We start from the raw sequence: 20846 nt of genomic DNA, 5'->3' as shown, positions 1-20846 counted from the left end.
ATTATGGTGTCCTACTCTAACTTGATTACAGTAACTAACTAAATAAGAGGACAAGAATGAACCATTTCCCCCCCAAATAAGAAATGGTTGCATTACTATAAATTAAAAAAACAAAAACAAAAAAAAACTTTATTTGTCCTCAGTGGCAATTAAATTTACTATGTTGACAATAAGTACCACTTAATGGCAGAACAGTCAAAGGAGGACACAAAAACCAGATTTTTTTTAATGTGTATGTATATATTCAACATTTATTTAAGTTTAAATGTGGTTGCAATAACAACACAATAAATAGATCCTTAGTGATATCACAGACCAGCAGTTTGGATTTCACATGAAATAATACTCAGGAAGCATTCACAGTTACAACACTGAACAGCTACAGACAACACAGCTCATTTTCACAAGAAGCGGTAATGAATAGATTAATATGTCAGGGTTCATAACAGTGGTGTGATACATTTGAAGTATTGCACATTCATGCACTACAAGCCTGTGTCTGATTCACATGGCATACATGAACATTTCTTCTCTATGTTAGTAGATCTGAATTTAGAGTTAGTGGTACGCCAGAGTGCAAAAACAGATCATCCCTTTTCCTCCCATTTTTATGTGAAACAGAGGCCGACCTTTTGCCTCCTGTAGTGGTGATGAAACGACATTCGGGAACATTTTTACATTTAAGAAATGCTTGATTACTCAGATCACTGCACAGCATTGAGGGTCGGTTAATCCTGTAGTGCAAAGCGACTTCATGTCTCACTTTAACTGGCTTTGATTCTGAACTACAAACACAAATTAAATTTAAAGGCATCAATTTGCTGAAATCGGAATTCAATACTGACAACAGTTATTTCTAGCGCTTGTTGGGTCAAATCAGAACAGAAACATTTAATCGAATTTATTCTTATTATTATTATTATTATTAACACAACATTTCAGTCAAAGTACAACTATTAAAAAACAAAAACAAATGAAACTGAGAGTTCTTTGCAAAAACAATGTAAAAAATAAAATGTAAAAATAAAAGTTCTAGAATATTATTTAAAATATGACAAACTCACAGCAAATAGAAATTTAAAATAGATCTTATTTGGTCATTCAAAAATGTTTCCTGGCATGAAAACATCTTTTGGATTGTACACAGGGATTGTAAATGTTACACGATGAGGAAATGAAATAGGATATTCTCATTCAGGTTCTCCAAAACTCAAAATATGAGAACCAGGCAGCCTTCAGGGGAAGTTTAACACTCCCTTTGTAAACAATTAGAAATAGTTCCTGCAGTGAAACTTATATTCCATTGTGATAGATTAAAAAAAATATCCCTAGATTCGATTTCCTTCAAGGTAAAAAAAAAAAATCATTGTAATAAAAATTATTATCCAAACTCCTTCAATACATAATCCTGTACATTCCCAAACCCACATTTCACACCCACCATTATTACCGCACCAAAACACCTACAGCAACATGGGACACCTTCTTTCACAGACACTTAATATCAGCTCTTTTGGGGGCAACATCAGCGGCTTTCTCCCTCACTCTCATCTCATAAGCTTTTGGTGCTAAGGCAGTCTGCATGCTGGGAAAGCTGGAGGCATTGTCGGATGTCTAAGGCAGCTAATGAACTGAGAGCAACAACATTTTCCCACGCAGGGGGGAGCCCGGCAAACCTACCTGCAGTAAACCCACATCAGAAACAGGCCACAGAATGCTTTCAATTCTGTTTTCAGTCAACTGTCTTTTAGTGTCATTGTGGAGTGGCTAGGGTTGCCTCCATGTGGTGCAGAATAGGCTCTGTGTTGGGGGTGTCGGGGCGTTTGGAGTGGAGGGTGACTGTAGAAGTAGCTGGAGCAGATGGAGCTACTCAAAGGTCCAAACCTCCAGACTGTGGATGTTGAAGTCCTGCTGGGCGGAGAGCGGTTGGTTGTTGAAGGTGGCGCATTTTGTGGTGGTACCTCTGTACAGCTCAGCATCTAGCCACAGACCAATCTGACCACTAAAGAAGGGACAAAGTTAGAAATGAGGGGGGGGTTCATGAGGATGAATAAAAAGATGTTGGTGTTTGCAGTGGAGCTGTTAAATCTACTCACCCTCCTCCTCCCATCTGCAGAGAATCAGTATATCCCTTCACAAAGTAAGAATTCTCCCCCGTCCAGCGGTACACCTGAATAAAAGACAGCAGACTAGGTCATGTAATGAAGCTAAAAAAAAAAAAAAAATCATCACGAGCTCTTTGAACCACTTAGAAAAACAAACCTTGATCTCAGGACAGAAGCTGTAGAGGAACGTCTCTCCTGTGCCGTAGCAGTGTTCACTCACTCTGAATGGATGAGTGGAGAACGCTCCAAATAACTGTGATAAAAGTCAGATTCAAATTGTACCACCATTTACTGGAAACAAATCAACAACAATCATAAACATTAAACAGTTTCAGTCAGCAGCTAAAACCTCTGTGTGAACCAAACGTAAAAAGAACAACGTGTAGTTCTGGGGCAGTAATGCTTTGGGGGTAATAAAAAGAGGATTAAGGCCTTGAGTTGGTACAAAGGGCAGTTTCCTGATTCCTAAAAAGGAAATACAATTACATTTCTTTAACTATGAATGTAATGTGTGATGGTTAAGTCTTTCATGACATGCCTGTACTGTTTGGTTCTGATTCCTGCTTGGATTCTTCTGATTTCATTTACAAAAAAAAAAAAAAAACATTTTCCAATGTCACTATCTCAAACTACTAGTACAGTGCTTCCCAAAGTGTACACACATTTATATACGGCAGATTTTTCATGTAAAAGGTATCTGGGCATTAACTCAAGTTGTCATAGCGTAACGGCACACATCTTTATTCCCATGCTGCAGACACCTCAGGCCCTAAAATGTAGTTTTTCTCTCAGTTTTAGTAGAAACTACAGATTTACTCAAACTGACACTTATCTGCATACAATGATATATTCTGTAATACTGCCTTAAGAACAAAATGGAATTTACATATTTAAAATGCAAACAAAAACAAACTAAACAAACTTGTGAATGAGAAGAGCATGATGGCCTGTCGCTACGGCCTATCAAGAGTTTATCTGCTCTGATCTAACCGATTCTAACCTAGCTGAATAAAATGCAGTTCATCCTTGCTTTTGTTTCACTGGTCATTAAAAGTGTAAAGTGTGTTAATACCATTTTTAACTTCAGGTCTTCCATAAAGTATCTACCTGGTTGTCCATGTCTTTGATGACCAGCAGCACAGGATTGTCGACGTCTGCCAGGCTCCTGTACAGAGTCTTCAGGCTGGTCCCGTGTCTCACTGTGCTGTAGGCCAGTCTCCAGTGGTAACCCTGCACACGAGCTGGCAGGCGACAGGCAAGCTAGGGGGTGTGGGGGGGGGGGGGGGGGGGGGGGGTTGAGGCACAGTTAGATTATTAGTCCAGATCAGAGTTTCATAGATTTCTGTTCAGTTAGCATCTACCTGCAAGTCACTGGTTCTAGTGAAAATTCACCTTCTCAATATGCGTGTCCTGCAGCAGATCACTGCTGTCACAGAGTATGGGCAGAGCATCCACAGACAAGTCCCCATCACAGCTGCCGAAACTCTGCCTGCGCTTTGCCTCATCAATAGTGATGATCTAAGAGCGGAAACAAGCAAGTTGATGAGAAAAATCCTGGACAAGTAGACACACACTGCCTGCGTAAGAAACACACACGGAGTTCAAAATGAAACGCGGCGCTCACCTCCCAGCTGCAGGATGCAGGGTCACTGAAGAAGTTGTCGATCATGTCCAGCTCGTCTTTCTCCACAACAACAAAGCCCTGCTCTCGAGCCTCCTTCCCGTACACATCTGGAGAAGACTGGACAAAAAACGCATACAGATGGTCCACCCTGCAATACAAACACACACACACACACACAAACAGATAAAAGTTAGAGGCCCAAAGACATTGAATTATTATACATGAAATCCTTTGATTTGTTAGGTACACGTAGGAGTTGAGTGCTGCTCTACGGCTTCGACTGATGTCCCAAGAGAGCCCTGATCAGAAGACCATTACCATGTTTATAGTGCTATTCTTTTATTACAAGAGCATCTGCATGTGTCTGTGTATATAACATTTATTTTCTCTTTGCTAAAAAAAACTCAAATCTCAAAAACTTGTGTCCCCCTGTTCTGTTATATCTAACCATCCCCTCACCTCTCCTGCGGCACAGCAAACCAGTACTCCGGCTGTTTACCCCGCCCCCCAAACGAGAGGGCGGGACTGGAAGTCATCCCAGAGGCGAAGGACTTCCTCATTGGCTTTCCCACTTTGAAGCAGAGGAACATCGGTGGGATTTTACTTCTTTCCTCGGACGAGAGGAGCATGTCTGTCGAGGAGAATAAACCCAGAAAAGAGACATTGGTAAGTATTCAATCACAATAACTGCGGGACTCTACCTACAGCTTTTATTATGTAGTTGATGATCCCTGCCTTCTATTGGAGCCTGCATCCTCTCAAGCAGCCAAGACTTCACTTCTGCCTCGTAGCTCTTCTTCCGTCTCTCCTCCTCGCTGAGTTCAGAGCCTCCTGCTTGTCTGTCTGGGTTTGGTCTGGTCAGGCTGAAGTCCCCACAAACCTCTGCAGCCTCCTCCCCCAGACTCAACCTCCTGCTTTGGTCCTCTGGTGCTGTGATTATTTTATCATGTGCACTATTTAGCAGCTCTTCGGTCCCTTTAGGTTTCATGTCTTTGGTTTTAGTTGCCTCCCGACTTGTAGGTTTATCAAGTGGGTCACCCTGATTTCCGATCTCTAAAGAGGACTGTGTTGACTCTCCGTCCTCAACGGAGCTGTTCTGAGCCACGCCCTCGTCCTCTTCATCATCCAGCTTCCCTTTAGTTTGACAAAGCATCGACTTGTCCTGAGTGTCTCCTCGGTCTGGGCAGATTGGCCCCAGTGAGTCACCGCTGACCATGTTGAGGGTTTTAGAGGACATCCCCACGGAGTCTTCAGTGCTCCCATTCACAGTGGGCTCCAAGTCTGTGAAGCCTTCGTCTGACGGAGACTTCTCTGTCTGCTCGCCCTCTGTGCTCCCTGGAAAGAGACATTGTCATGATCAGCGCATCACTGAAATACTTCTTTCCACTTTCAAAATGAGAGAAAACTGTGGAGAATGCCAATCAATACATCCAATCACAGAAGTAACAAAAATGAAAACCCAGAGGATTTATCAGCGAAATATCAACACTGAATTAGCGTTACCAGTATCCGAGAGGGTCGATTCGATGTCGTCCAAGACGATTGGTCGCTTCTTATTGAGCGCTTCGTAGCGGCTGAAGGGGTTCAGATCTCGCTCTGACGGCAGTTGCTCCCACTCGCCGGGCCTGTACACAGGACACAAATCCTGGGGTAGGTCTCTGTGGGGTCAGGGGGGGGTGCCGCCACACATACCGCACGGCAAACGAGGATGAAAATGAAAAGGGAACAAACAAAAACAAAAGGCCCAACAGAAATTATAAATGACCACAATGATAGAAAAAAAACTTAAAAAAGACAACATAAGTTATGATTGAAAATGAATGAAATCATAATAATTAACAGAAGACCAATACAAAAAAAAAAATGTAATGAAAAATTTGAAACAAGTGCAATCTGAAACGTAGATAAAGACAAGCTCCAGCAGACAAAACGGTACAGCATGAATAAATATAAGAAAAAGATGTAGCAGAGGTCCTGGAAACAAAATGACCTTTAAAACAGTTTTATTCATGAAGACAAAAAGAGCAACAGAGGCTGGAAGGAGGAATGAGACAGGAGGAGCGAGAAAGAAGAACGGTTGGAGAATGAAGTGAGACGGTGAGGAGTTCTTACGACGGCAGAGCATCTTTGAGCTTCATGCGGGACACGTCGTCGTACAACGCCACGGAGACGACCTCCTCCATGGGGCAGATCAGGCCGTACTCCTCGCACCCGTTCTCGATCACCAGGGGGTCGGACTTGTGGGGGTCGAACATGATGTTGTTGGGGGTCACAATCAGCACGCCTCCCACCACTCCCTGCAACAACAAAGCAAACGCGCTGAGGCACAAAAGTGCTGAGTGGACACCAAGCGAAGGTAAAAACAATCAAAATACATTAGTGGCACCTACTTGATCATATAAAAGTAGGATTTATACATCAATAAACTGATATAGATTACTGTGTAATAGCATATGTATTTATTGATAGATGGTTAAAATATGAAAGGTCTAAGATCTTATAAAATACAATATCAGGGCACAGATGTCCTAGAGGTTAGGCCACGCCCCTTTCTCCACTCTCTCTCTCTCCTCGATGTCCAACTCTATCCACTGTCCTGCCCAAATAAAGCCCCCCCCCCAAAAAAATAAAATAAACTGTTTGTTCCATCTATCAAGGAGTTAACCATTTCTCACACATACAAAGAATATGATTAGTTTTATTTGTTATTCTTATTACCATACCACATTTCTTCTGGCAGTACCCTGAGAAACAATAAATACCTGGTATTCAAATATTTGTCAACGTGTCCATACCATGCCATCAGTGAAATATTTGCAGCTCATCTTAATGAATTTAACCGTTGCCGGGCTCTCGTCTTCTGAGTTTGGAGAGAGCTCACGCCTGATGGAGTTTGCTGACGTGCCATTTGAAACGCCGCCCTGAGGAAAGGAGGAGACAGAGAACTGCATGAGGCGCCTGCTTTAACAAACTTTGTTTGGAAGAATATGAACACCGTAAGCCTTCAGTTCTAATCTTGATTTTAGAGTCAACAGAGGCAGAATGTCTTCTTCAATTAACTTCAAAATGCAGGTAGATTTGATTTACTTTAAGTTGTTAAATATCCAGTGTCAAATAATGAAACGGTATTGCATTCAGATTCAACAGAAAGGTACACGAGAGTCAGATAGACACAGATTCTGCTTGTAATTTAAAGGGCTTTATTAACTGCAGGTGAATATATAACTAATACAATGTTTACTGATATGATTCATGAAATGACCTCACTATGTCATCAGACATTAAGGAAACATGCTGTGTTGAAGTGCTGGCTTCTCTGACAAAGACGCAGCAGCCAGTGTGTCCTTCTAAGTTGAGATTCCAGTGATGGTTTGTTTTTGTTTTGACCAGAGAAGTAGGCGGTTTTAAGGAATGAGGTTGAATTTAGACTGCAGTACCCATTTTAAACGCTAGGTGTCAGAGTAACCTATTGCTCCTTTAAATGTTTTTCGATCAAGGAGAGTAGCAGAGTTTAAGAGAAATAAAAAAATATAGAGTATTTAAAGCATCAGAGTCACATATTGACTTAGATAGTTGTCTTACAGATACATTAGTCAATGCAAAGAAAATGTTGAATTTTCTAAATTAAAGTTTAAAACTTTACTAAACAAAGGACTTATTCATAGGTTCTAGAGTTTTTTGTGATATTTGTAAACTTTTTGAATGTCAGTTCAGTTTGAGTCCTTTTCTAGAAATGTGTCTCTAAAAGGCTTCTGTAAACTCCTCTATAAAGCCATTTAGTCAAAGTGTCATAATGGATCCTTTCATACTTACATGTGATGCTTTCTCTGAAGGAACATTTGTAAGGGAGGGATCGGCTGAACTCGCAGACTTCAGGTCAGTTTCTGACTGGTTTGTGTCGGGGACAAACAGCTTCTGTAAGAACGTAGATTAAAAAGTCAGTGGTGAGTCAGTGGGAGATGTAACAGAAGCAGATGTTTGTGTTAGTGGCGGGGTTCTCACCTGACCAGTGTAAACACTGCGAGTGAAGAGCTTGTTGAGCTGCACCAGTTTATTTGGGGTGATGTTGAACTTGAGTGCGATACTGTTGAGGGAATCATCGGGTCCCACCTGTAACGAGACGTGAACTCCTCCGTCAAAATGGTCTTTAAAGACGTTTAAGAAACAGACAGTCAAACTACAACAGGTTTCAAACAAAGAGTCGCAGGCTGATTCATGATATGATAAGATAAGATAAGATACAGCTATTAGGGGTGCAGAAATGCAAAATTTTCTCTAATCGATTACTCTTCCCATTGTTAAAGCGAGTACTCGAGTAATCGTTTTGTAGTTCTTTTTTTTTCTGTGATTCTTTTCCCCCACGGGAGGCCCCGCCCCCAACTATGACGCAATGCCGACTGTATCTATTGATTAATTTGAATCTTCGGGATTTTAATAATTGTTAGAAAGAGGCCTTTGTATTAACATTCAAATATGAAATTTCTTACTTCAACAGACAGCAAACCTCAAATAAAAATTCACACAGACGTGTTATGACCGTTTTAACACTTTATTATAATTAAGAGCAGTGAGTGTGGCGAGCGGACGTGCAGACATCAGTGCGCACTCATCGCACGTTGAAGCTGTTTTGACAGCAACATTGTGTTAATAAAGACTACAGTCTGCAGTGTAGAGCACACTTTACTCTGGTAAATGAAGTTACAATAGAACAGGTGAACGATTTAAGTGTCTGTCTGTTTCATCTTTCTCCTCTGTGCGTAATGACACACTCGCTCAATCTCGCTCGTCTGTCCGCTATGAGCTATTTCTCCCTATAAGGTTGTTCCGTTTTGTAGTTATTAAAAGAATAATCATCTAAAATTCCAAAATATAGGAAAACATCTAGTTATGCTGCTCTGTCCTGGATGATCAAACGTCATTGGTTTAACGGAGTAAAGCGGTAATCGCAAAGTGAAAGTCCTTCTTTTTCTGTGGACTAAAAAAGACAATTTGAACTGAACTTTCGTAGATCATATTGCATATTTCGTTTGTTTGGGACTTCTTGTTCATTGTGAATTCATAAAGGGGTTAATTAAAGGGATATTTTTGTTAGGGTAGCAGCGTACGGATCAACAACGGACGCGTTTCAGCACAGAGCTTTTATCAGCGCTTTGTTTGTCATCTATTTTCTTTTTGCGCTCGTGCTCTTTTTTTCTGTTTTGAATTAGACCTATCCTAGAACCCACAATGCAACAAGAAACATTTACAAAAATGTGGACTACAAAACGATTACCGATTACATTTTTTTTGTAACCGATTATTATTTAATGAACGAGTACTCGTTTGCACCCCTAACAGCTATAGTTTATATACTGCAAGACAATCATACTATAATACATCATGATACTTGTCTAACTGAAGAATATAAAATGCCATTAAAAAGATCAAGTGAAGGATTCATGTATTTATTTACTGAACTGTGGTGTCAGTTTAACCTCTTGATCTGCTTCATCTCTTTACTTCTTCCTCGCTGTCCAACATGTAATGATCAACATTTCTGGAGGAGGACCCCCAGGCCTCTTTTCATTGGACAGCTCTCTTTTTTAAAAAAAAATATTTTGGACAGGACACTTTTATTTGTGTAATCACACAGGTTTTAAAATGAGAATTGTTCTTCTTTCAATTCCTAACATTTCTTGTAAGAGTGTTTAGATAAGCCATTATGCACGTGTACCCGGTAAGAAAGGTACCACCTCGGCTTCATTTTTTGTATTTATTTATTTGGCTTTTCGTGACTTAATTGTAGAGATAGGACAGTGGTTAGGGTCGGGAAATCAGAGAGAGATAGAGAGGGGAATGACGTGCGGGAAAGGAGCCACAGGCCGGATTTGAACATGGGCCGACCGCAGCCTCCATACATGGGACGCGAGCACTAACCACTGCGCCCCACACCTCGGCTTCATTTTGAGTCAAGGAAAAAACTACAATCACTACTCAGTAAGTCAATCGAGTCATTTCAAAGTATTATTGCTGTGGTTTTACTCACAGTGTACTCCACTGTCCCCGGCGGCCTCCTCTTCTCCCTCGTTGGCTGCTTGTTACTCTTAGAGCCATTATCTATAAGAAAGTTAAAAAAAAGTTGCAGACTGAGAACAGAAGAAAACACAAATATTCTCAGAAGAAGAAAATGTAGTTTGATGCTGCTCATCGCACACTTCGTATTTCTAAATTAATAATCCGGTATTTCTACGCTGCTGCAATAAACAATCCAAATGAACAAAAGCAGCTGCAATAAAAGACGACCCTCTGCATATCCTGTGTAGTTGCCTATTGAGTCAGTACCAGTGCTTGTTTGTCCACTGTCATTACTCAGCCTTAAACAGTGTCCCACACATGCTGAAGCAGTTATCTTAAAACACAAACAATATGCCCCTTGTCATACACAAGGTCCACAGTCAGCACTTTCTTCTGGCCAAGAACACAGGAGCCATTCGCCTACCACTCCCCGGCTGTGTAATTACACCGCTGCCTCCTCCATAGAAACAGACAGAATGACTCAGCATAAGAAAGGCAGAGCGCAGCTGCATCAAAGACAAGACCACTGCCCCTTTACAATACTGATGATTACTAACTGAATTTATACTGAGCTGCCACAGCTGACATGCTGTGAACTTAGCGGGAGATTATAAGGAATTTAAGTTGAAAGAGGGTTGTATTTGTCTATTACACTGCAGAGCATCAGTTATATGAAGTGCTGCAGATAGCAACATAGTAGAATTTACACAGCCTGCTGACCCACTGTATGCATAACGAGGGTCTGTTATCACTACTACCAACATGAACTACAAACAAACCTACAAACCAGAGATAGAAAACAGCAGATCAAACACATCACTCTAAGAGTTGATAATAATCTATGGTTCAATTGTGTTTTTTTCGCAGGCAAATTTGAAACACGTAAAGATACACTACAATTACTTGCATGTTCTCCCTGTGCATGAGTGAGTCCCCTCTGGGTGATCTGGCTTCTTCACACATTCTCTAGAAACATGCTTATTCTGTTAATTAGTGACTCTAAATTGCCAGTAGATGTGACTGACTGCCCCCCCCCCCCCCCCTCGCCCAACTACAGCTGGGATATGCTCCAGCCCCCTGCGACCCCTAAGGGGATGAGCGGGTACAGATGATGGGTGGACGGATATATACGTTCTATCATTGTGTAAGACTAGCACGGACTATATGTTCAAGAGTTCAATCTTTGACAGTAAAGCAACTTCAATGTCAGCATCAACTGTAAAACAGGACAGGATGAAGATTATGCAACTTCCTGTTTAAACTGCTGAGATTGTTCCCAACAAAGAAGGACCCTTTCATTTTCAACAGAGATATAAGAGAAGAGGAATTATAACACTGACTGGAAAGACAACTTAAATCACATCTTGATTGTTTAAATATGTGAATCAAAAGGACAAAAAAAAAAACAACAACACAAGCCTGAAAACCTCTGTAGTAGATGACTGACCAGAATATTTCAGACCCCTCTGTGTATTGTGCGTAGCAGCAAGATGGTTACTTATTTTATAAATTCAAAAATCCACTTCTGGTTTACAAAAGCATGAAATGGTACGGCACCTTGTTATCTTTCTGACCTGCTCACTGACTACAGCCCAATCAGATCCTTCAGATCAGCAGGTATGGGTCTGCTGAATTCACCTGAAGTCAAAACTAAATCTGGTCAAGGTGTAGTCACCATGGTGACGATCTGTGGACCTGAGGTCTGTAGAAACTTTAGGTTCTTTTATGAGCGGTCTGATGCCAAAAAGAAGCTTCTATGACTGTATTTTAATCGTATTATTTTCACATCGTAAGAAAGAAAAAAAAAAAATGAAAACAATTCTTTGAGGTTTTAATGCAGGTCTTGCCTGAACAAGCAGGAGGCCTCTCTGTTATCCTCTGAAGGTCTGTCTTCCTGTTGGGGTCGCTGTCATCCGGGATGTCTGGACAGGAAATGATCGTCGGGTTTGGCTCGTTCACATTCTTCTCCGATTGGTTCTGCTTGAGCTGTCTCCGCCTTTTCAGCCTGACGGTAAAACAGACGAGACGTATTATTCACTTCTACTCATTAAAAAAAGGTAATAAAGTTAATCTATCAACGAAGAGACAACGCACTAATGTCGGGGTCAGTGTTCAATGAGCATGAACATGTGCACAGGAAAAGATTCGAAGGCCAAAAATGATTTTTGTTTTTTTTAAGTTAAATAGTATGTAATGAAGAATTTGCATGATTAACAGAAAATGACACATCTTTGCATTTTATTGTCCTTAGGGGAATCTGAACACACAAACACACAGACAGAATACAAAGACTAAGACTCATGTAAATCTCATAAACCTTTGATAAACCTGTTATATTAAATCACTTGCATCATTTTTTTATGAACCTTTATTTAACCAGATAAGAACCCATTGAGATCAGGATCTCTTTCACAAGGGTGACCTGGCCAAGAGGTCAGCAGCACATGTCAATTAAAATCTATTTAACCGATTCAATACTCAAACTAAACAAGAGTCAGCTAGTTGTGAACTCAGGTCTTCTGTCCAGGTGCTGCTAAAGTTATGACACAAAGTCTAAACTTTTTTTCCCCTCTTTACTTTGCTGCATCAGCTGAGCTCTCCACTCCGACATCCCATCCCCCCCCCGCCCCCTGTTCAATTATTAACAGTAGAGGGAGTGATGTAACGGCATCTTCAGCGCCAGTTGGGGTTCATTAAGGGGAGACACTGCAGTGCAGCCGAACCACGGGTTAGTGGTGCACTTAAGGATAATGCTCGCTCTGTGAGCCCCTCTGAAATCTAAAGTGTGGATCTCAGTATGTTAAGTTAAGATAAGAGCAAATTGATTTATCAAGGGCTGAGAGTGAAAGAGGGAGTGTTGGCCTGCACCGCCTGGGTCTGAGTAAGAATGAGGAAAAGTGAAAAGAGAAGCATTTTAAGTGTTCAAGAGCCTAAAAGGAAAGGTAAGAGTGGGTCGATAGAGCTGCAGACAGACAGAGTTCAGGCCCTGCCCACTTCAACTGATGCAGCTCACATCTGGCAGTGAATTAAGGAATTGCACGCATGTTCTCACCGGCACCTTTTCTCTTTCAATCTCTCCTTTCACAAAGTATCTACATCACTTCATAGCACTTCACAACCCTAACCCTTCTTCTCCCCTCCTCTAACCTGTATTCTGTAAGCAGTGAATCCATTCATTCACAGTGTCATGACAAAGACATTCTGCACTCTCACATGTGGTTTTACTTACAACACTGGCTGAACTGCAGCACAAAGCAAACAACAACAGACACTACTTTGGAGAACAATGTGAGCGGTGGATTGACATCAGACTGAAAGGCAGTACAAAAGTATTTCAAAGATGCCATCATTACAACACAAAACAGATTATATGCAAGTATAAAAACATCGTAGTTCAGTGTTGTATCAACTGCATAATCAACAATAATGAATTTAATATTTATATAGTCGAGATGTTTTGACTCAACAGCAAACATGATGGTAAATCTCTGAAAGTGTATCTGAAGAGATACCTTTGATTCTGACCAGCTCAAGAACTGTTTTGAAAAATGGCATGGTCCATCAGAATCCTCCAAGCTTATTCATTCCCTTTTGTGGGTGCTGGTGTGTTTGTCTGACAGCTAACTATCTCACAACAATTATGTCAAACACGCGTGCCCTCACTGCTGGAAACTTGGCTACAACATTGGGGTCCTGGGGGATGTTCCAATATTTTCCAATGGGTGGCTCAGTTCCTCAAAGAAAGACGGCAAAAGTGCTCGCTTTAACTCCTTTAAAATGTGCATTTCAAATATGGATGGAAACACATCATTCTCAACAAAAAGGGCTTTAATGCCAGGTGCTGCTTCTCAACCGAGTGACCCAACAAATGCATCACAGGGTAAATATCTAGAGTTTAAAGGGGCTATATGTAACTTTTTACACGTATAAATCGTTTTTTTTTTTTTTTTTTAAATCGTCCATTAATAAGCGAACGGTTAACTGATGTGAAAAAGTAGATGTTCACTGTCTATCTGTGTTGCCTGTATAACATTTTTCCCCGGGTCGTATTTTCCGCGAAAGCTCCAGGAAGTGACATTTTATGCACGTTCTCAACGTCCTCCTCACTCCGCTCCGCTTACAGAGATCAACAGTACAAACTCATCACACACTCCCGGTCTTCACCTCCACAGCCAGAGGCCGCCTTCCACACACCTCTATCCGCCCTAGGAGCTCTCAAAGGTGGACAAACTCATCACACACTCCTGCTCTCAGCCAGTGCCTGCAGAGACTGTCGTTTGTAGGATGGAGAATGAATACAGACACACAGACTCCTTCACAGACGTTCACATGTGTATGACCACTTACCTCCTCTGTAAACATTATGTCGGTAAATATCCAGTGTTTCGCGGCCGATGATGATGCTCGTTTGTGTACGTACGAGCACGTATGACGAGCACGCGAGGGCGAGCGAGCAACAGGTTACTGGTGCACTTCACCTAACGGCCATGCGGTGTCACTACAGACGCAGTATTTCTGAAAGTTACATATAGCCCCTTTAAGGAATGTTAAGTCTATGCAGACAGGCTGAGCAGGAAAACCTAAATACAAACAAGTGCCTTACAAATATTGTCTCACATCATTAATTTGAAATGAGCCAGACAGACTTTTGCTTCAGTTGGCTTTCACATCAGCTCGACTTGCCCAACGCTTCAAAACAGCGAAACATATCTGTGTCCCAAGATTTCCCCTTTTCCTCTCACTGTGTTCACATCCTAGAGAGATAATAAAAGACAAGCATTTAAACTAAAAAAAACTATGTTGGCCTACTTTTTCCACATGGAAAATTGATCATGACTCAATCAGGGAAAGGATTTCCATAAAACCGGCTCTCTTTCTGTCCAAACACTGCACTGCACAAATATTAACAACCTTTTGACAGTGAAAGTAAACTGAGCCAACAGACAAGCCGCTGACGACAGCTGCACTAATCCTTCACTCTTTATGGATCTTTTTTTTTTTTTTTGGCAAAACTAATCGATCTCCGGGAAACAGATTTTTCAAAGGTGACGTCATCAATTCCCAATATGATCTGGCTTTCTTAACTTCAGAGTTGCCATGAACTTCTTGGTGTCCTCAGACACTTTGCGAGGCCTGCCCCGGAGGATAAGGGTGTTCTTTCTATTTTAAGTCCTATCGGTAGTATTAACTGTTCATTACGTGCATTTTGAAATTTCAGTTATCTTCTTAGAGCAGACTTGTTTGGTAGAGTTGCTTTCTTTTTCAAAATGAAAGAAACTGGCTGACCATTGGTTGAACCTTGAATATACATTTCACTTCAAAGTACACACCTGAATTAAATGTTTTTTTTCCACATTTCTACAAAACATATTGTAAGTTGTTATATTAAGGAACTCAACACTTGCACTAATTTTGTGTTTTGACTTTAGACTTGACACCAGAGCAGAGATATATTTATTCTTTTTTTGTTGAGCGTTTCGTTGTTATTACATTTAGTGGGTTCACTGGCAAAAAAAGGACAAAACAAGAATAAGAACATAATGGGCTTATACTTGTCATTGTCACAGTGCTGCACAAACGTGCCTCACAGTGGCCTTTGCTTTATTTGTCAGGAAGCGAGGCAGTATGTGGTACAGCTGGTACATGTTATAGCAGTGGCTGTGTTGAAAGATAAGGCTGTTTTCCTTCCTGAATCTTCACTCTCTTTCCATACAGATGCCAAATAGTTATTAGTCTTTGCAGTAATGGAAGTTGGAATGAGTCTTTATCCAGCAACTTTTCTCTGCTTTTTTTTTTGCTGCTCATTTTCTCCCACCTCTACCTCGGCTGAGACTCGGAGGCCTGAATCCCGTTACAATTCAATGTACTGCCAAGGTAATCATTTCTCCCAATAATGAGACATTTCCAACGTAAGCCAATCTGATTATTGAAACAAGACAAATTGCAGGTTCGTATCAGGCTGTCAGGAAAGCCTGGACAAGTAACCTGAGACATAATAAGAAACAATAAAGCCCATTAGGCTGCACTTAAGTACCACACAACATTTAGCACAAATGCACACTCAACAACTCCAGCTTTTCAGATTGTAGTAATCTACAGGCATCCAGTTTCACATCAGGCATTGTCTGCTTATTTTACAGCCTTAAACAAAGCACAAAGTTTCACTTTCATGTCTTTAAAGCAAGGAAGGGGAGGGAACAATAAACAGAAAATACACTCTGAACTGTGAGCTTTTCAGACATTTTCCATTCCATGTTACTACACAGTTTAATCCTGCTGATTAAATATTTGTATTACGCGTGTCATCGCCAGTGCAGCAGACGTCAGAGCGAAAGCTGATCTCTGTCGATGCACCGTGGCTGTGACAAACTTCTTTCCTCACAATTTTCTCTTTTTAATGTTCCACAATGCTGCCAAATCCAATTTGACACTCGACGTGATTCCAGTCGGTCAGTTCTTGCGAGAGACTCTCTGACGCAGGAGTGGGATTATGAGAAGCCGTGTAAACTGGGCGCAGCTCACACAAAGGTGACTTAATGGTGCTGATCCAAGCAGGAATACATAATCATTATAAATAATAACCTAATGCACCTTGGCATGCAGAATATCAAGCTACAAATTAGAGTCGAGCACTATGGAAAAGCCACAGTGGCAATACAATGAAGCTCTGAGTCGTACTTAATTATAAATGATGCTGCACACTCCAGCAGGTGATATACCTTTGCTGAATTAAATAGGTGTCAGAAATGTCACAGTTGCTTAACAACCTACTTCCAACGGAAATATACCTGAACACCGACGTGTGTTAGTAAACTCCCACATTAAATAGTCATCAGTTGTCAAGCTTCAGGGTAAAAGGACGTCTGGTTATCAGCTAGACGGCGTTTGCCGCTGACCATCTCACATCCTGAATAATCAATTGGGGGAGAAACCTGACACTGTAAAAGCTTTGTAACATGAATGCAGAAAGAACTGGGTCATGTACTGACTCACAACAACAACAGCAACAATATTAAAATGCAGAAACTCTGTGCAATATAGACTTGGATCGTCTAGTAACTAGAAGTTGCTAAAAAAATATATATTTTCTGATGCTGATTCTGCAGATCAATTTTGCTGACAGGTTGTCTTTCTGTTTCTGCATATTGAAGGTGAAATATTGCTGCCAAACGTGAGCAGTTAGATGACATCTGATGTGCGTATAAGAATTCATCCTACGGTCATTCCTCAGAGGTTTCATCAAGCTTTTTTTCTTACAAATATAGAGGGTGTCAAACTCATGGAGAAACAAGAATGTTGGAGCTTAACATCAGATATACTGAGAATGAGAATTAACCTCAATGAAATGCAAATGATGCAAATGTCAAAAAGAAAAACACACACAAGAGTCTCTTACCTTGCAAAATATCCCGGCTTCCTGTCTCTCTTTTCCATCAGGATAGGCGCCTAGATCTGCATGCAGTCAAGCGTGTCCATATAAACATCCACCCTTTTTTTTTTTTACACACCCACACCCAAATTTTAGGAGAAGACCACCTCTCACGTTCCTCGTGTCCTGCAGGAGGAATACATAAGCGAGTTAGGTAAGCAGGCTGCCTCCTCACTCAGCAACACTCACTTGAATGTGAAATCCCAATAAAGTGATGGAGAGAGAGCCTAAGTGGATAGCGATGAAAGCATCCTATAAATAAGCACAGTCAGGCCACTCAGCTGACAATGGCCGACCAAACAGGATGGAAAATGCTCCACTCCGCCTTAGATAGACACATCTGCTACCAGTAAAGACACAGTGAATATGTTTTATGTTGTGTAATTCAACATGCAACAGTCGGTCTGTTATTGGCCCGTCCTACTGTGGCTACAGGAACAGCTAGCTGTAACATTACAAGATTTACATGGAGAAACGTAGCTATCGATTACACACGCCTCATGTCACGAAACAAAAACAAGACTATGTCGACGTATGCACGGGTTGCCCTGAATGGATGTAAAAGGAAAAATGCAAATCTTTGAGGAAAGGCTAAATGACTTAAAACACCGTTTACCACACCTAGCTGCTTTCTTCAGTCTGCAGCTTGCTCAATGTCTCTTCTGTTGGTGCAGCACTAACACAAAAAAAACAAACAAACACATGTACACTTACTTAAAATCACTGAGTGTGTGTGTCAGGTTAAACAAACACAAGCACAGTGAACAAGGTCCAGTCCTTCACTTGGCTTCACAGGTATGCTATCCGCGCTAGTTAGCCACTTTGTTTACAGGACAATAGCAACCTGGAGGATGTGTCCAGGCTATTGTTTTTTTGTCCAGTCACCAGTCTGTCCCCTTCAGAGACGCGATAATTGTTTAATGCAAGGGTTACCTCGAGCCTGATGTCAAACGCTGCCGCGCACCGACGTATTCAAACGTTATAGTTAATGTAAAACAGGTAGCTGAAATCGTCCACATACCTTGCGTGCATCCTCCTCAGCTTATGTTGAAAATGAAAGCCTGCACTTACTACGCCCCCTGCCGTCCTGTGCACATGTAAAAAAACATAAATGACACCCATTTTTAGTAGCGCGCTTATATCCTGATAGCAATGATAGTTTAACTTAGCTGTGAAACTAAGTTCAAGTTCAGTCAATATTTTACAACATGGTTTATAATTATAAACCACTGAACTATCAAATAACGCACTTATATGTACAAATATGTACATAAAATATGGCTTTACAACCTTCCCTGGTGGTCTAGTGGTTAGGATTCGGCGCTCTCACCGCCGCGGCCCGGGTTCGATTCCCGGTCAGGGAACTACTTTTTGTTGTTATATTCCACATTGTGACAGCATGCTGCGCAGGAGAGGAACACTTCCGGTCGCAGCAAAAACAACTCACAGTGTTCAGGTAGGCCACTGAAGTCTTCAAACTCGATTTTAGTTGTATTAATTATTTTAATTTCAGATTATGGAATAGGCATACCTTTTTTTCAAATCTACTAACTTGTTGTAGCCTACTGGAAATATCAACATATATCACTTAATTACTCGATTTTCTGTTCATATTTCTAGTTTTATCATAGGCTTTTACGCATTGCATCTGCAAACTATAGCCTACTAAAAGTTTATACGAAATGCGTAAAAATCAGTAGCCTACTAACTATAGACTCTTAATATTAGGTCGACCAATAACAAATATTTCGGCCTTAACTTTGACATGCACCTGTCAGCACTTAATAAGACTATTTTGAAATTATTTTATTGCCATTTCCTGAAAACCTGACTTTTAAACTGTACCCGCTAGGTGGCGACCGTTCACAACAAATGTCACTAGAAACATGGGTCTGCAAGAGGTCATGTTGCATGAAATAGGTAGCAAACACCATATTCAAAAGATGTTGCATTTTAAAATATAATCATGTAAAACCCTGCAACTATCATGAGCTATTTTGAATTGATAGATTTACATTGTAAACAGCCTCTGTTGGATGAATAAAGAAATAATGTTAACTTCAGCAGCTTAAACTGAGATGACTGAAGTAAGGGGAGATTACATTTTTTTATCTCTGAAACGTTTATTTTGTTTAATATATTCAGTTTGCATGCAACAATTCGAGCTAAGAAATGACTTAAGATTTCTAAAATGAAATCGAATGCATTACTAATCACACCTTCCAATAAAGCTTAGGCCTATTTGAAGTTAACCTGTTTGAGATAGAGAGCTTTGAGACGGAGATAACGTGTGTTTGTGGAACTCGGGTCCCAGAGAGCCCTCCTAGGTGGAGAGAGACAGAGACCCCGGCTGCAGACCCTCTGATTGGACAAGGCAGCGGTTAACCAGTTCCTGGCCGGGGACATGTATCTTGGCAGTTATTTTGACAGGCGCTATCATTGTGAGAGAGGAGATAAGTTGTCTTAGGGATCGCCATGGCGCCGGTATGTCCCTCCTCCGTCCTGTTCAGACTCTCCTCAGCCCCTTTTGCAACCCCTCCTTCTTCTCTCCCTGCACTGCTTGGAGCAAAGGATTGTGGGGGACTGTTTGGTTGGGAGCAGGGTTTTTGTTGGCAGGAACCCTTGGATCTCGGTATCATCGACTGCCTTATATACCACCATAGAAAGCTCCATGTGACAAATAATAGGACACAACACGAGCCGCAAATGCCACTGCTCTTCCTTTCCTTTCCTTTCTTAACTTCAAATTTGTATCTAGAAGTCTTGTATTACAATGTATCCTTGATTATTCCTTCTTTTTCTTCCTGGTATAGTACAATCCTACCTTCGGGAACACAAAAACAAACAGGAAATCACACAAAGGCGAACAGAGACACAGTTTGGCAGAATTTGAAGCACTATATGATGAGCTACAGTAAACTTTGGGCTTTTTACCAAGTAATGTTTTCAAGATGTTTCTCTCAGAGAGGGCTTTAATAACTGAGTAAGTCCATCAAACATTTACTGTCCCTGCTCTTCCTGTAATATACAGCACATATGTAGTCTCATTTCAGCCTCTGATATTAGATTTCTTTATAGCACTGTCCAATCTTAGCACACAAACATCATGGTTGCATTACAACTTCGATTTTTTTGCATTAATAAAATACTATACATGGGTATTTGGTTCACCTTAAAACAGACACACACACAAACACAAGCACACCCACACAGGGATGAGCAGTAAAGGAGACAGAGGAAAGATACATAGCACGTTGCTTCACTTAAAAAAAACAAGGTGCACAACCTTTGTTTCAACTGTGCCTGGTGTCTAAACAGGACTTTTAAACGGTCAGATTACTTTTCGTTCAGATCCTTGTTTTGCTAAGTCAGTAACAATAAAGATAAAATCTTGTGCCTATCTTTAAATTATAGCTGTCACAAGGGTCTGACCCAGCACAGGCCTTGGAGAGATTTAAAATCATTTCGCTCCGACGTCATTCTCTCCTAGCTTAGACTACAACCACTGATAACTTCAAGTACGCTGTGGCAGCAAGACGCTTCAAAACCTAAACACTGAAAAAGGATATGTCACACAAATGATAATTGATAGGAAGCGTCGGAGTCATAATTCATTATAATGAGAGGAACCTGT

At 41.0% G+C, this 20846-nt stretch overlaps 1 protein-coding gene, 1 long non-coding RNA gene and 1 other non-coding gene across 4 annotated transcripts; 2 read left to right on the top strand and 1 right to left on the bottom strand.

The window, feature by feature from the left end:
- Positions 1–845: 845 nt before the first annotated feature.
- LOC132985000 (nuclear receptor coactivator 7) lies at positions 846–17320 on the bottom strand. 2 transcript variants are annotated; one of them, XM_061052097.1, is made up of 16 exons: positions 17180–17320; positions 11631–11788; positions 9755–9825; positions 7732–7839; positions 7543–7644; positions 6525–6650; positions 5842–6026; positions 5233–5354; positions 4465–5064; positions 4189–4360; positions 3730–3877; positions 3498–3623; positions 3213–3365; positions 2263–2358; positions 2097–2170; positions 846–2002 (listed from the first exon to the last, which is right to left on the bottom strand). In XM_061052097.1, exons 1-16 carry the CDS (start codon positions 17215–17217, stop codon positions 1867–1869), a joined length of 2415 nt encoding a protein of 804 aa, XP_060908080.1. In that variant the 5' UTR covers positions 17218–17320; the 3' UTR covers positions 846–1866. The 2 variants fall into 2 exon arrangements, with proteins under 2 accessions (XP_060908080.1, XP_060908079.1); XM_061052096.1 differs by having other exon boundaries at positions 5233–5387; positions 17180–17229.
- On the top strand, positions 17179–17911 carry LOC132985001 (uncharacterized). The gene is made up of 2 exons (XR_009675014.1): positions 17179–17251; positions 17838–17911. It is a non-coding gene; the product is annotated as an uncharacterized LOC132985001 (long non-coding RNA).
- Positions 17912–18504: 593 nt separating this feature from the next.
- Positions 18505–18576, top strand: trnae-cuc (transfer RNA glutamic acid (anticodon CUC)). The gene has a single exon. It is a non-coding gene; the product is annotated as a tRNA-Glu (tRNA).
- The last annotated feature ends 2270 nt before the right edge of the window (positions 18577–20846 follow it).

This window comes from Labrus mixtus, chromosome 12 (genome assembly GCF_963584025.1).
Source record: "Labrus mixtus chromosome 12, fLabMix1.1, whole genome shotgun sequence".
NCBI classification, from domain to species: Eukaryota; Metazoa; Chordata; class Actinopteri; order Labriformes; family Labridae; genus Labrus; species Labrus mixtus.
This window is presented reverse-complemented; position numbering and strand designations above follow the sequence as displayed.

What these genes read in the sequence shown, in the direction of transcription:
- LOC132985000 (XM_061052096.1), bottom strand. Translation starts at nt 17,217, where the DNA reads ATGGAAAAGAGAGACAGGAAGCCGGGATATTTTGCAAG. An exon ending in GAGGCCTCCTGCTTGTTCAG is followed by an intron (nt 9,826 to 11,630) that starts GCAAGACCTGCA and finishes ACTTTCTTATAG; the next exon opens with ATAATGGCTCTAAGAGTAAC. An exon ending in AGGACACGCATATTGAGAAG is followed by an intron (nt 3,366 to 3,497) that starts GTGAATTTTCAC and finishes CACACCCCCTAG; the next exon opens with CTTGCCTGTCGCCTGCCAGC.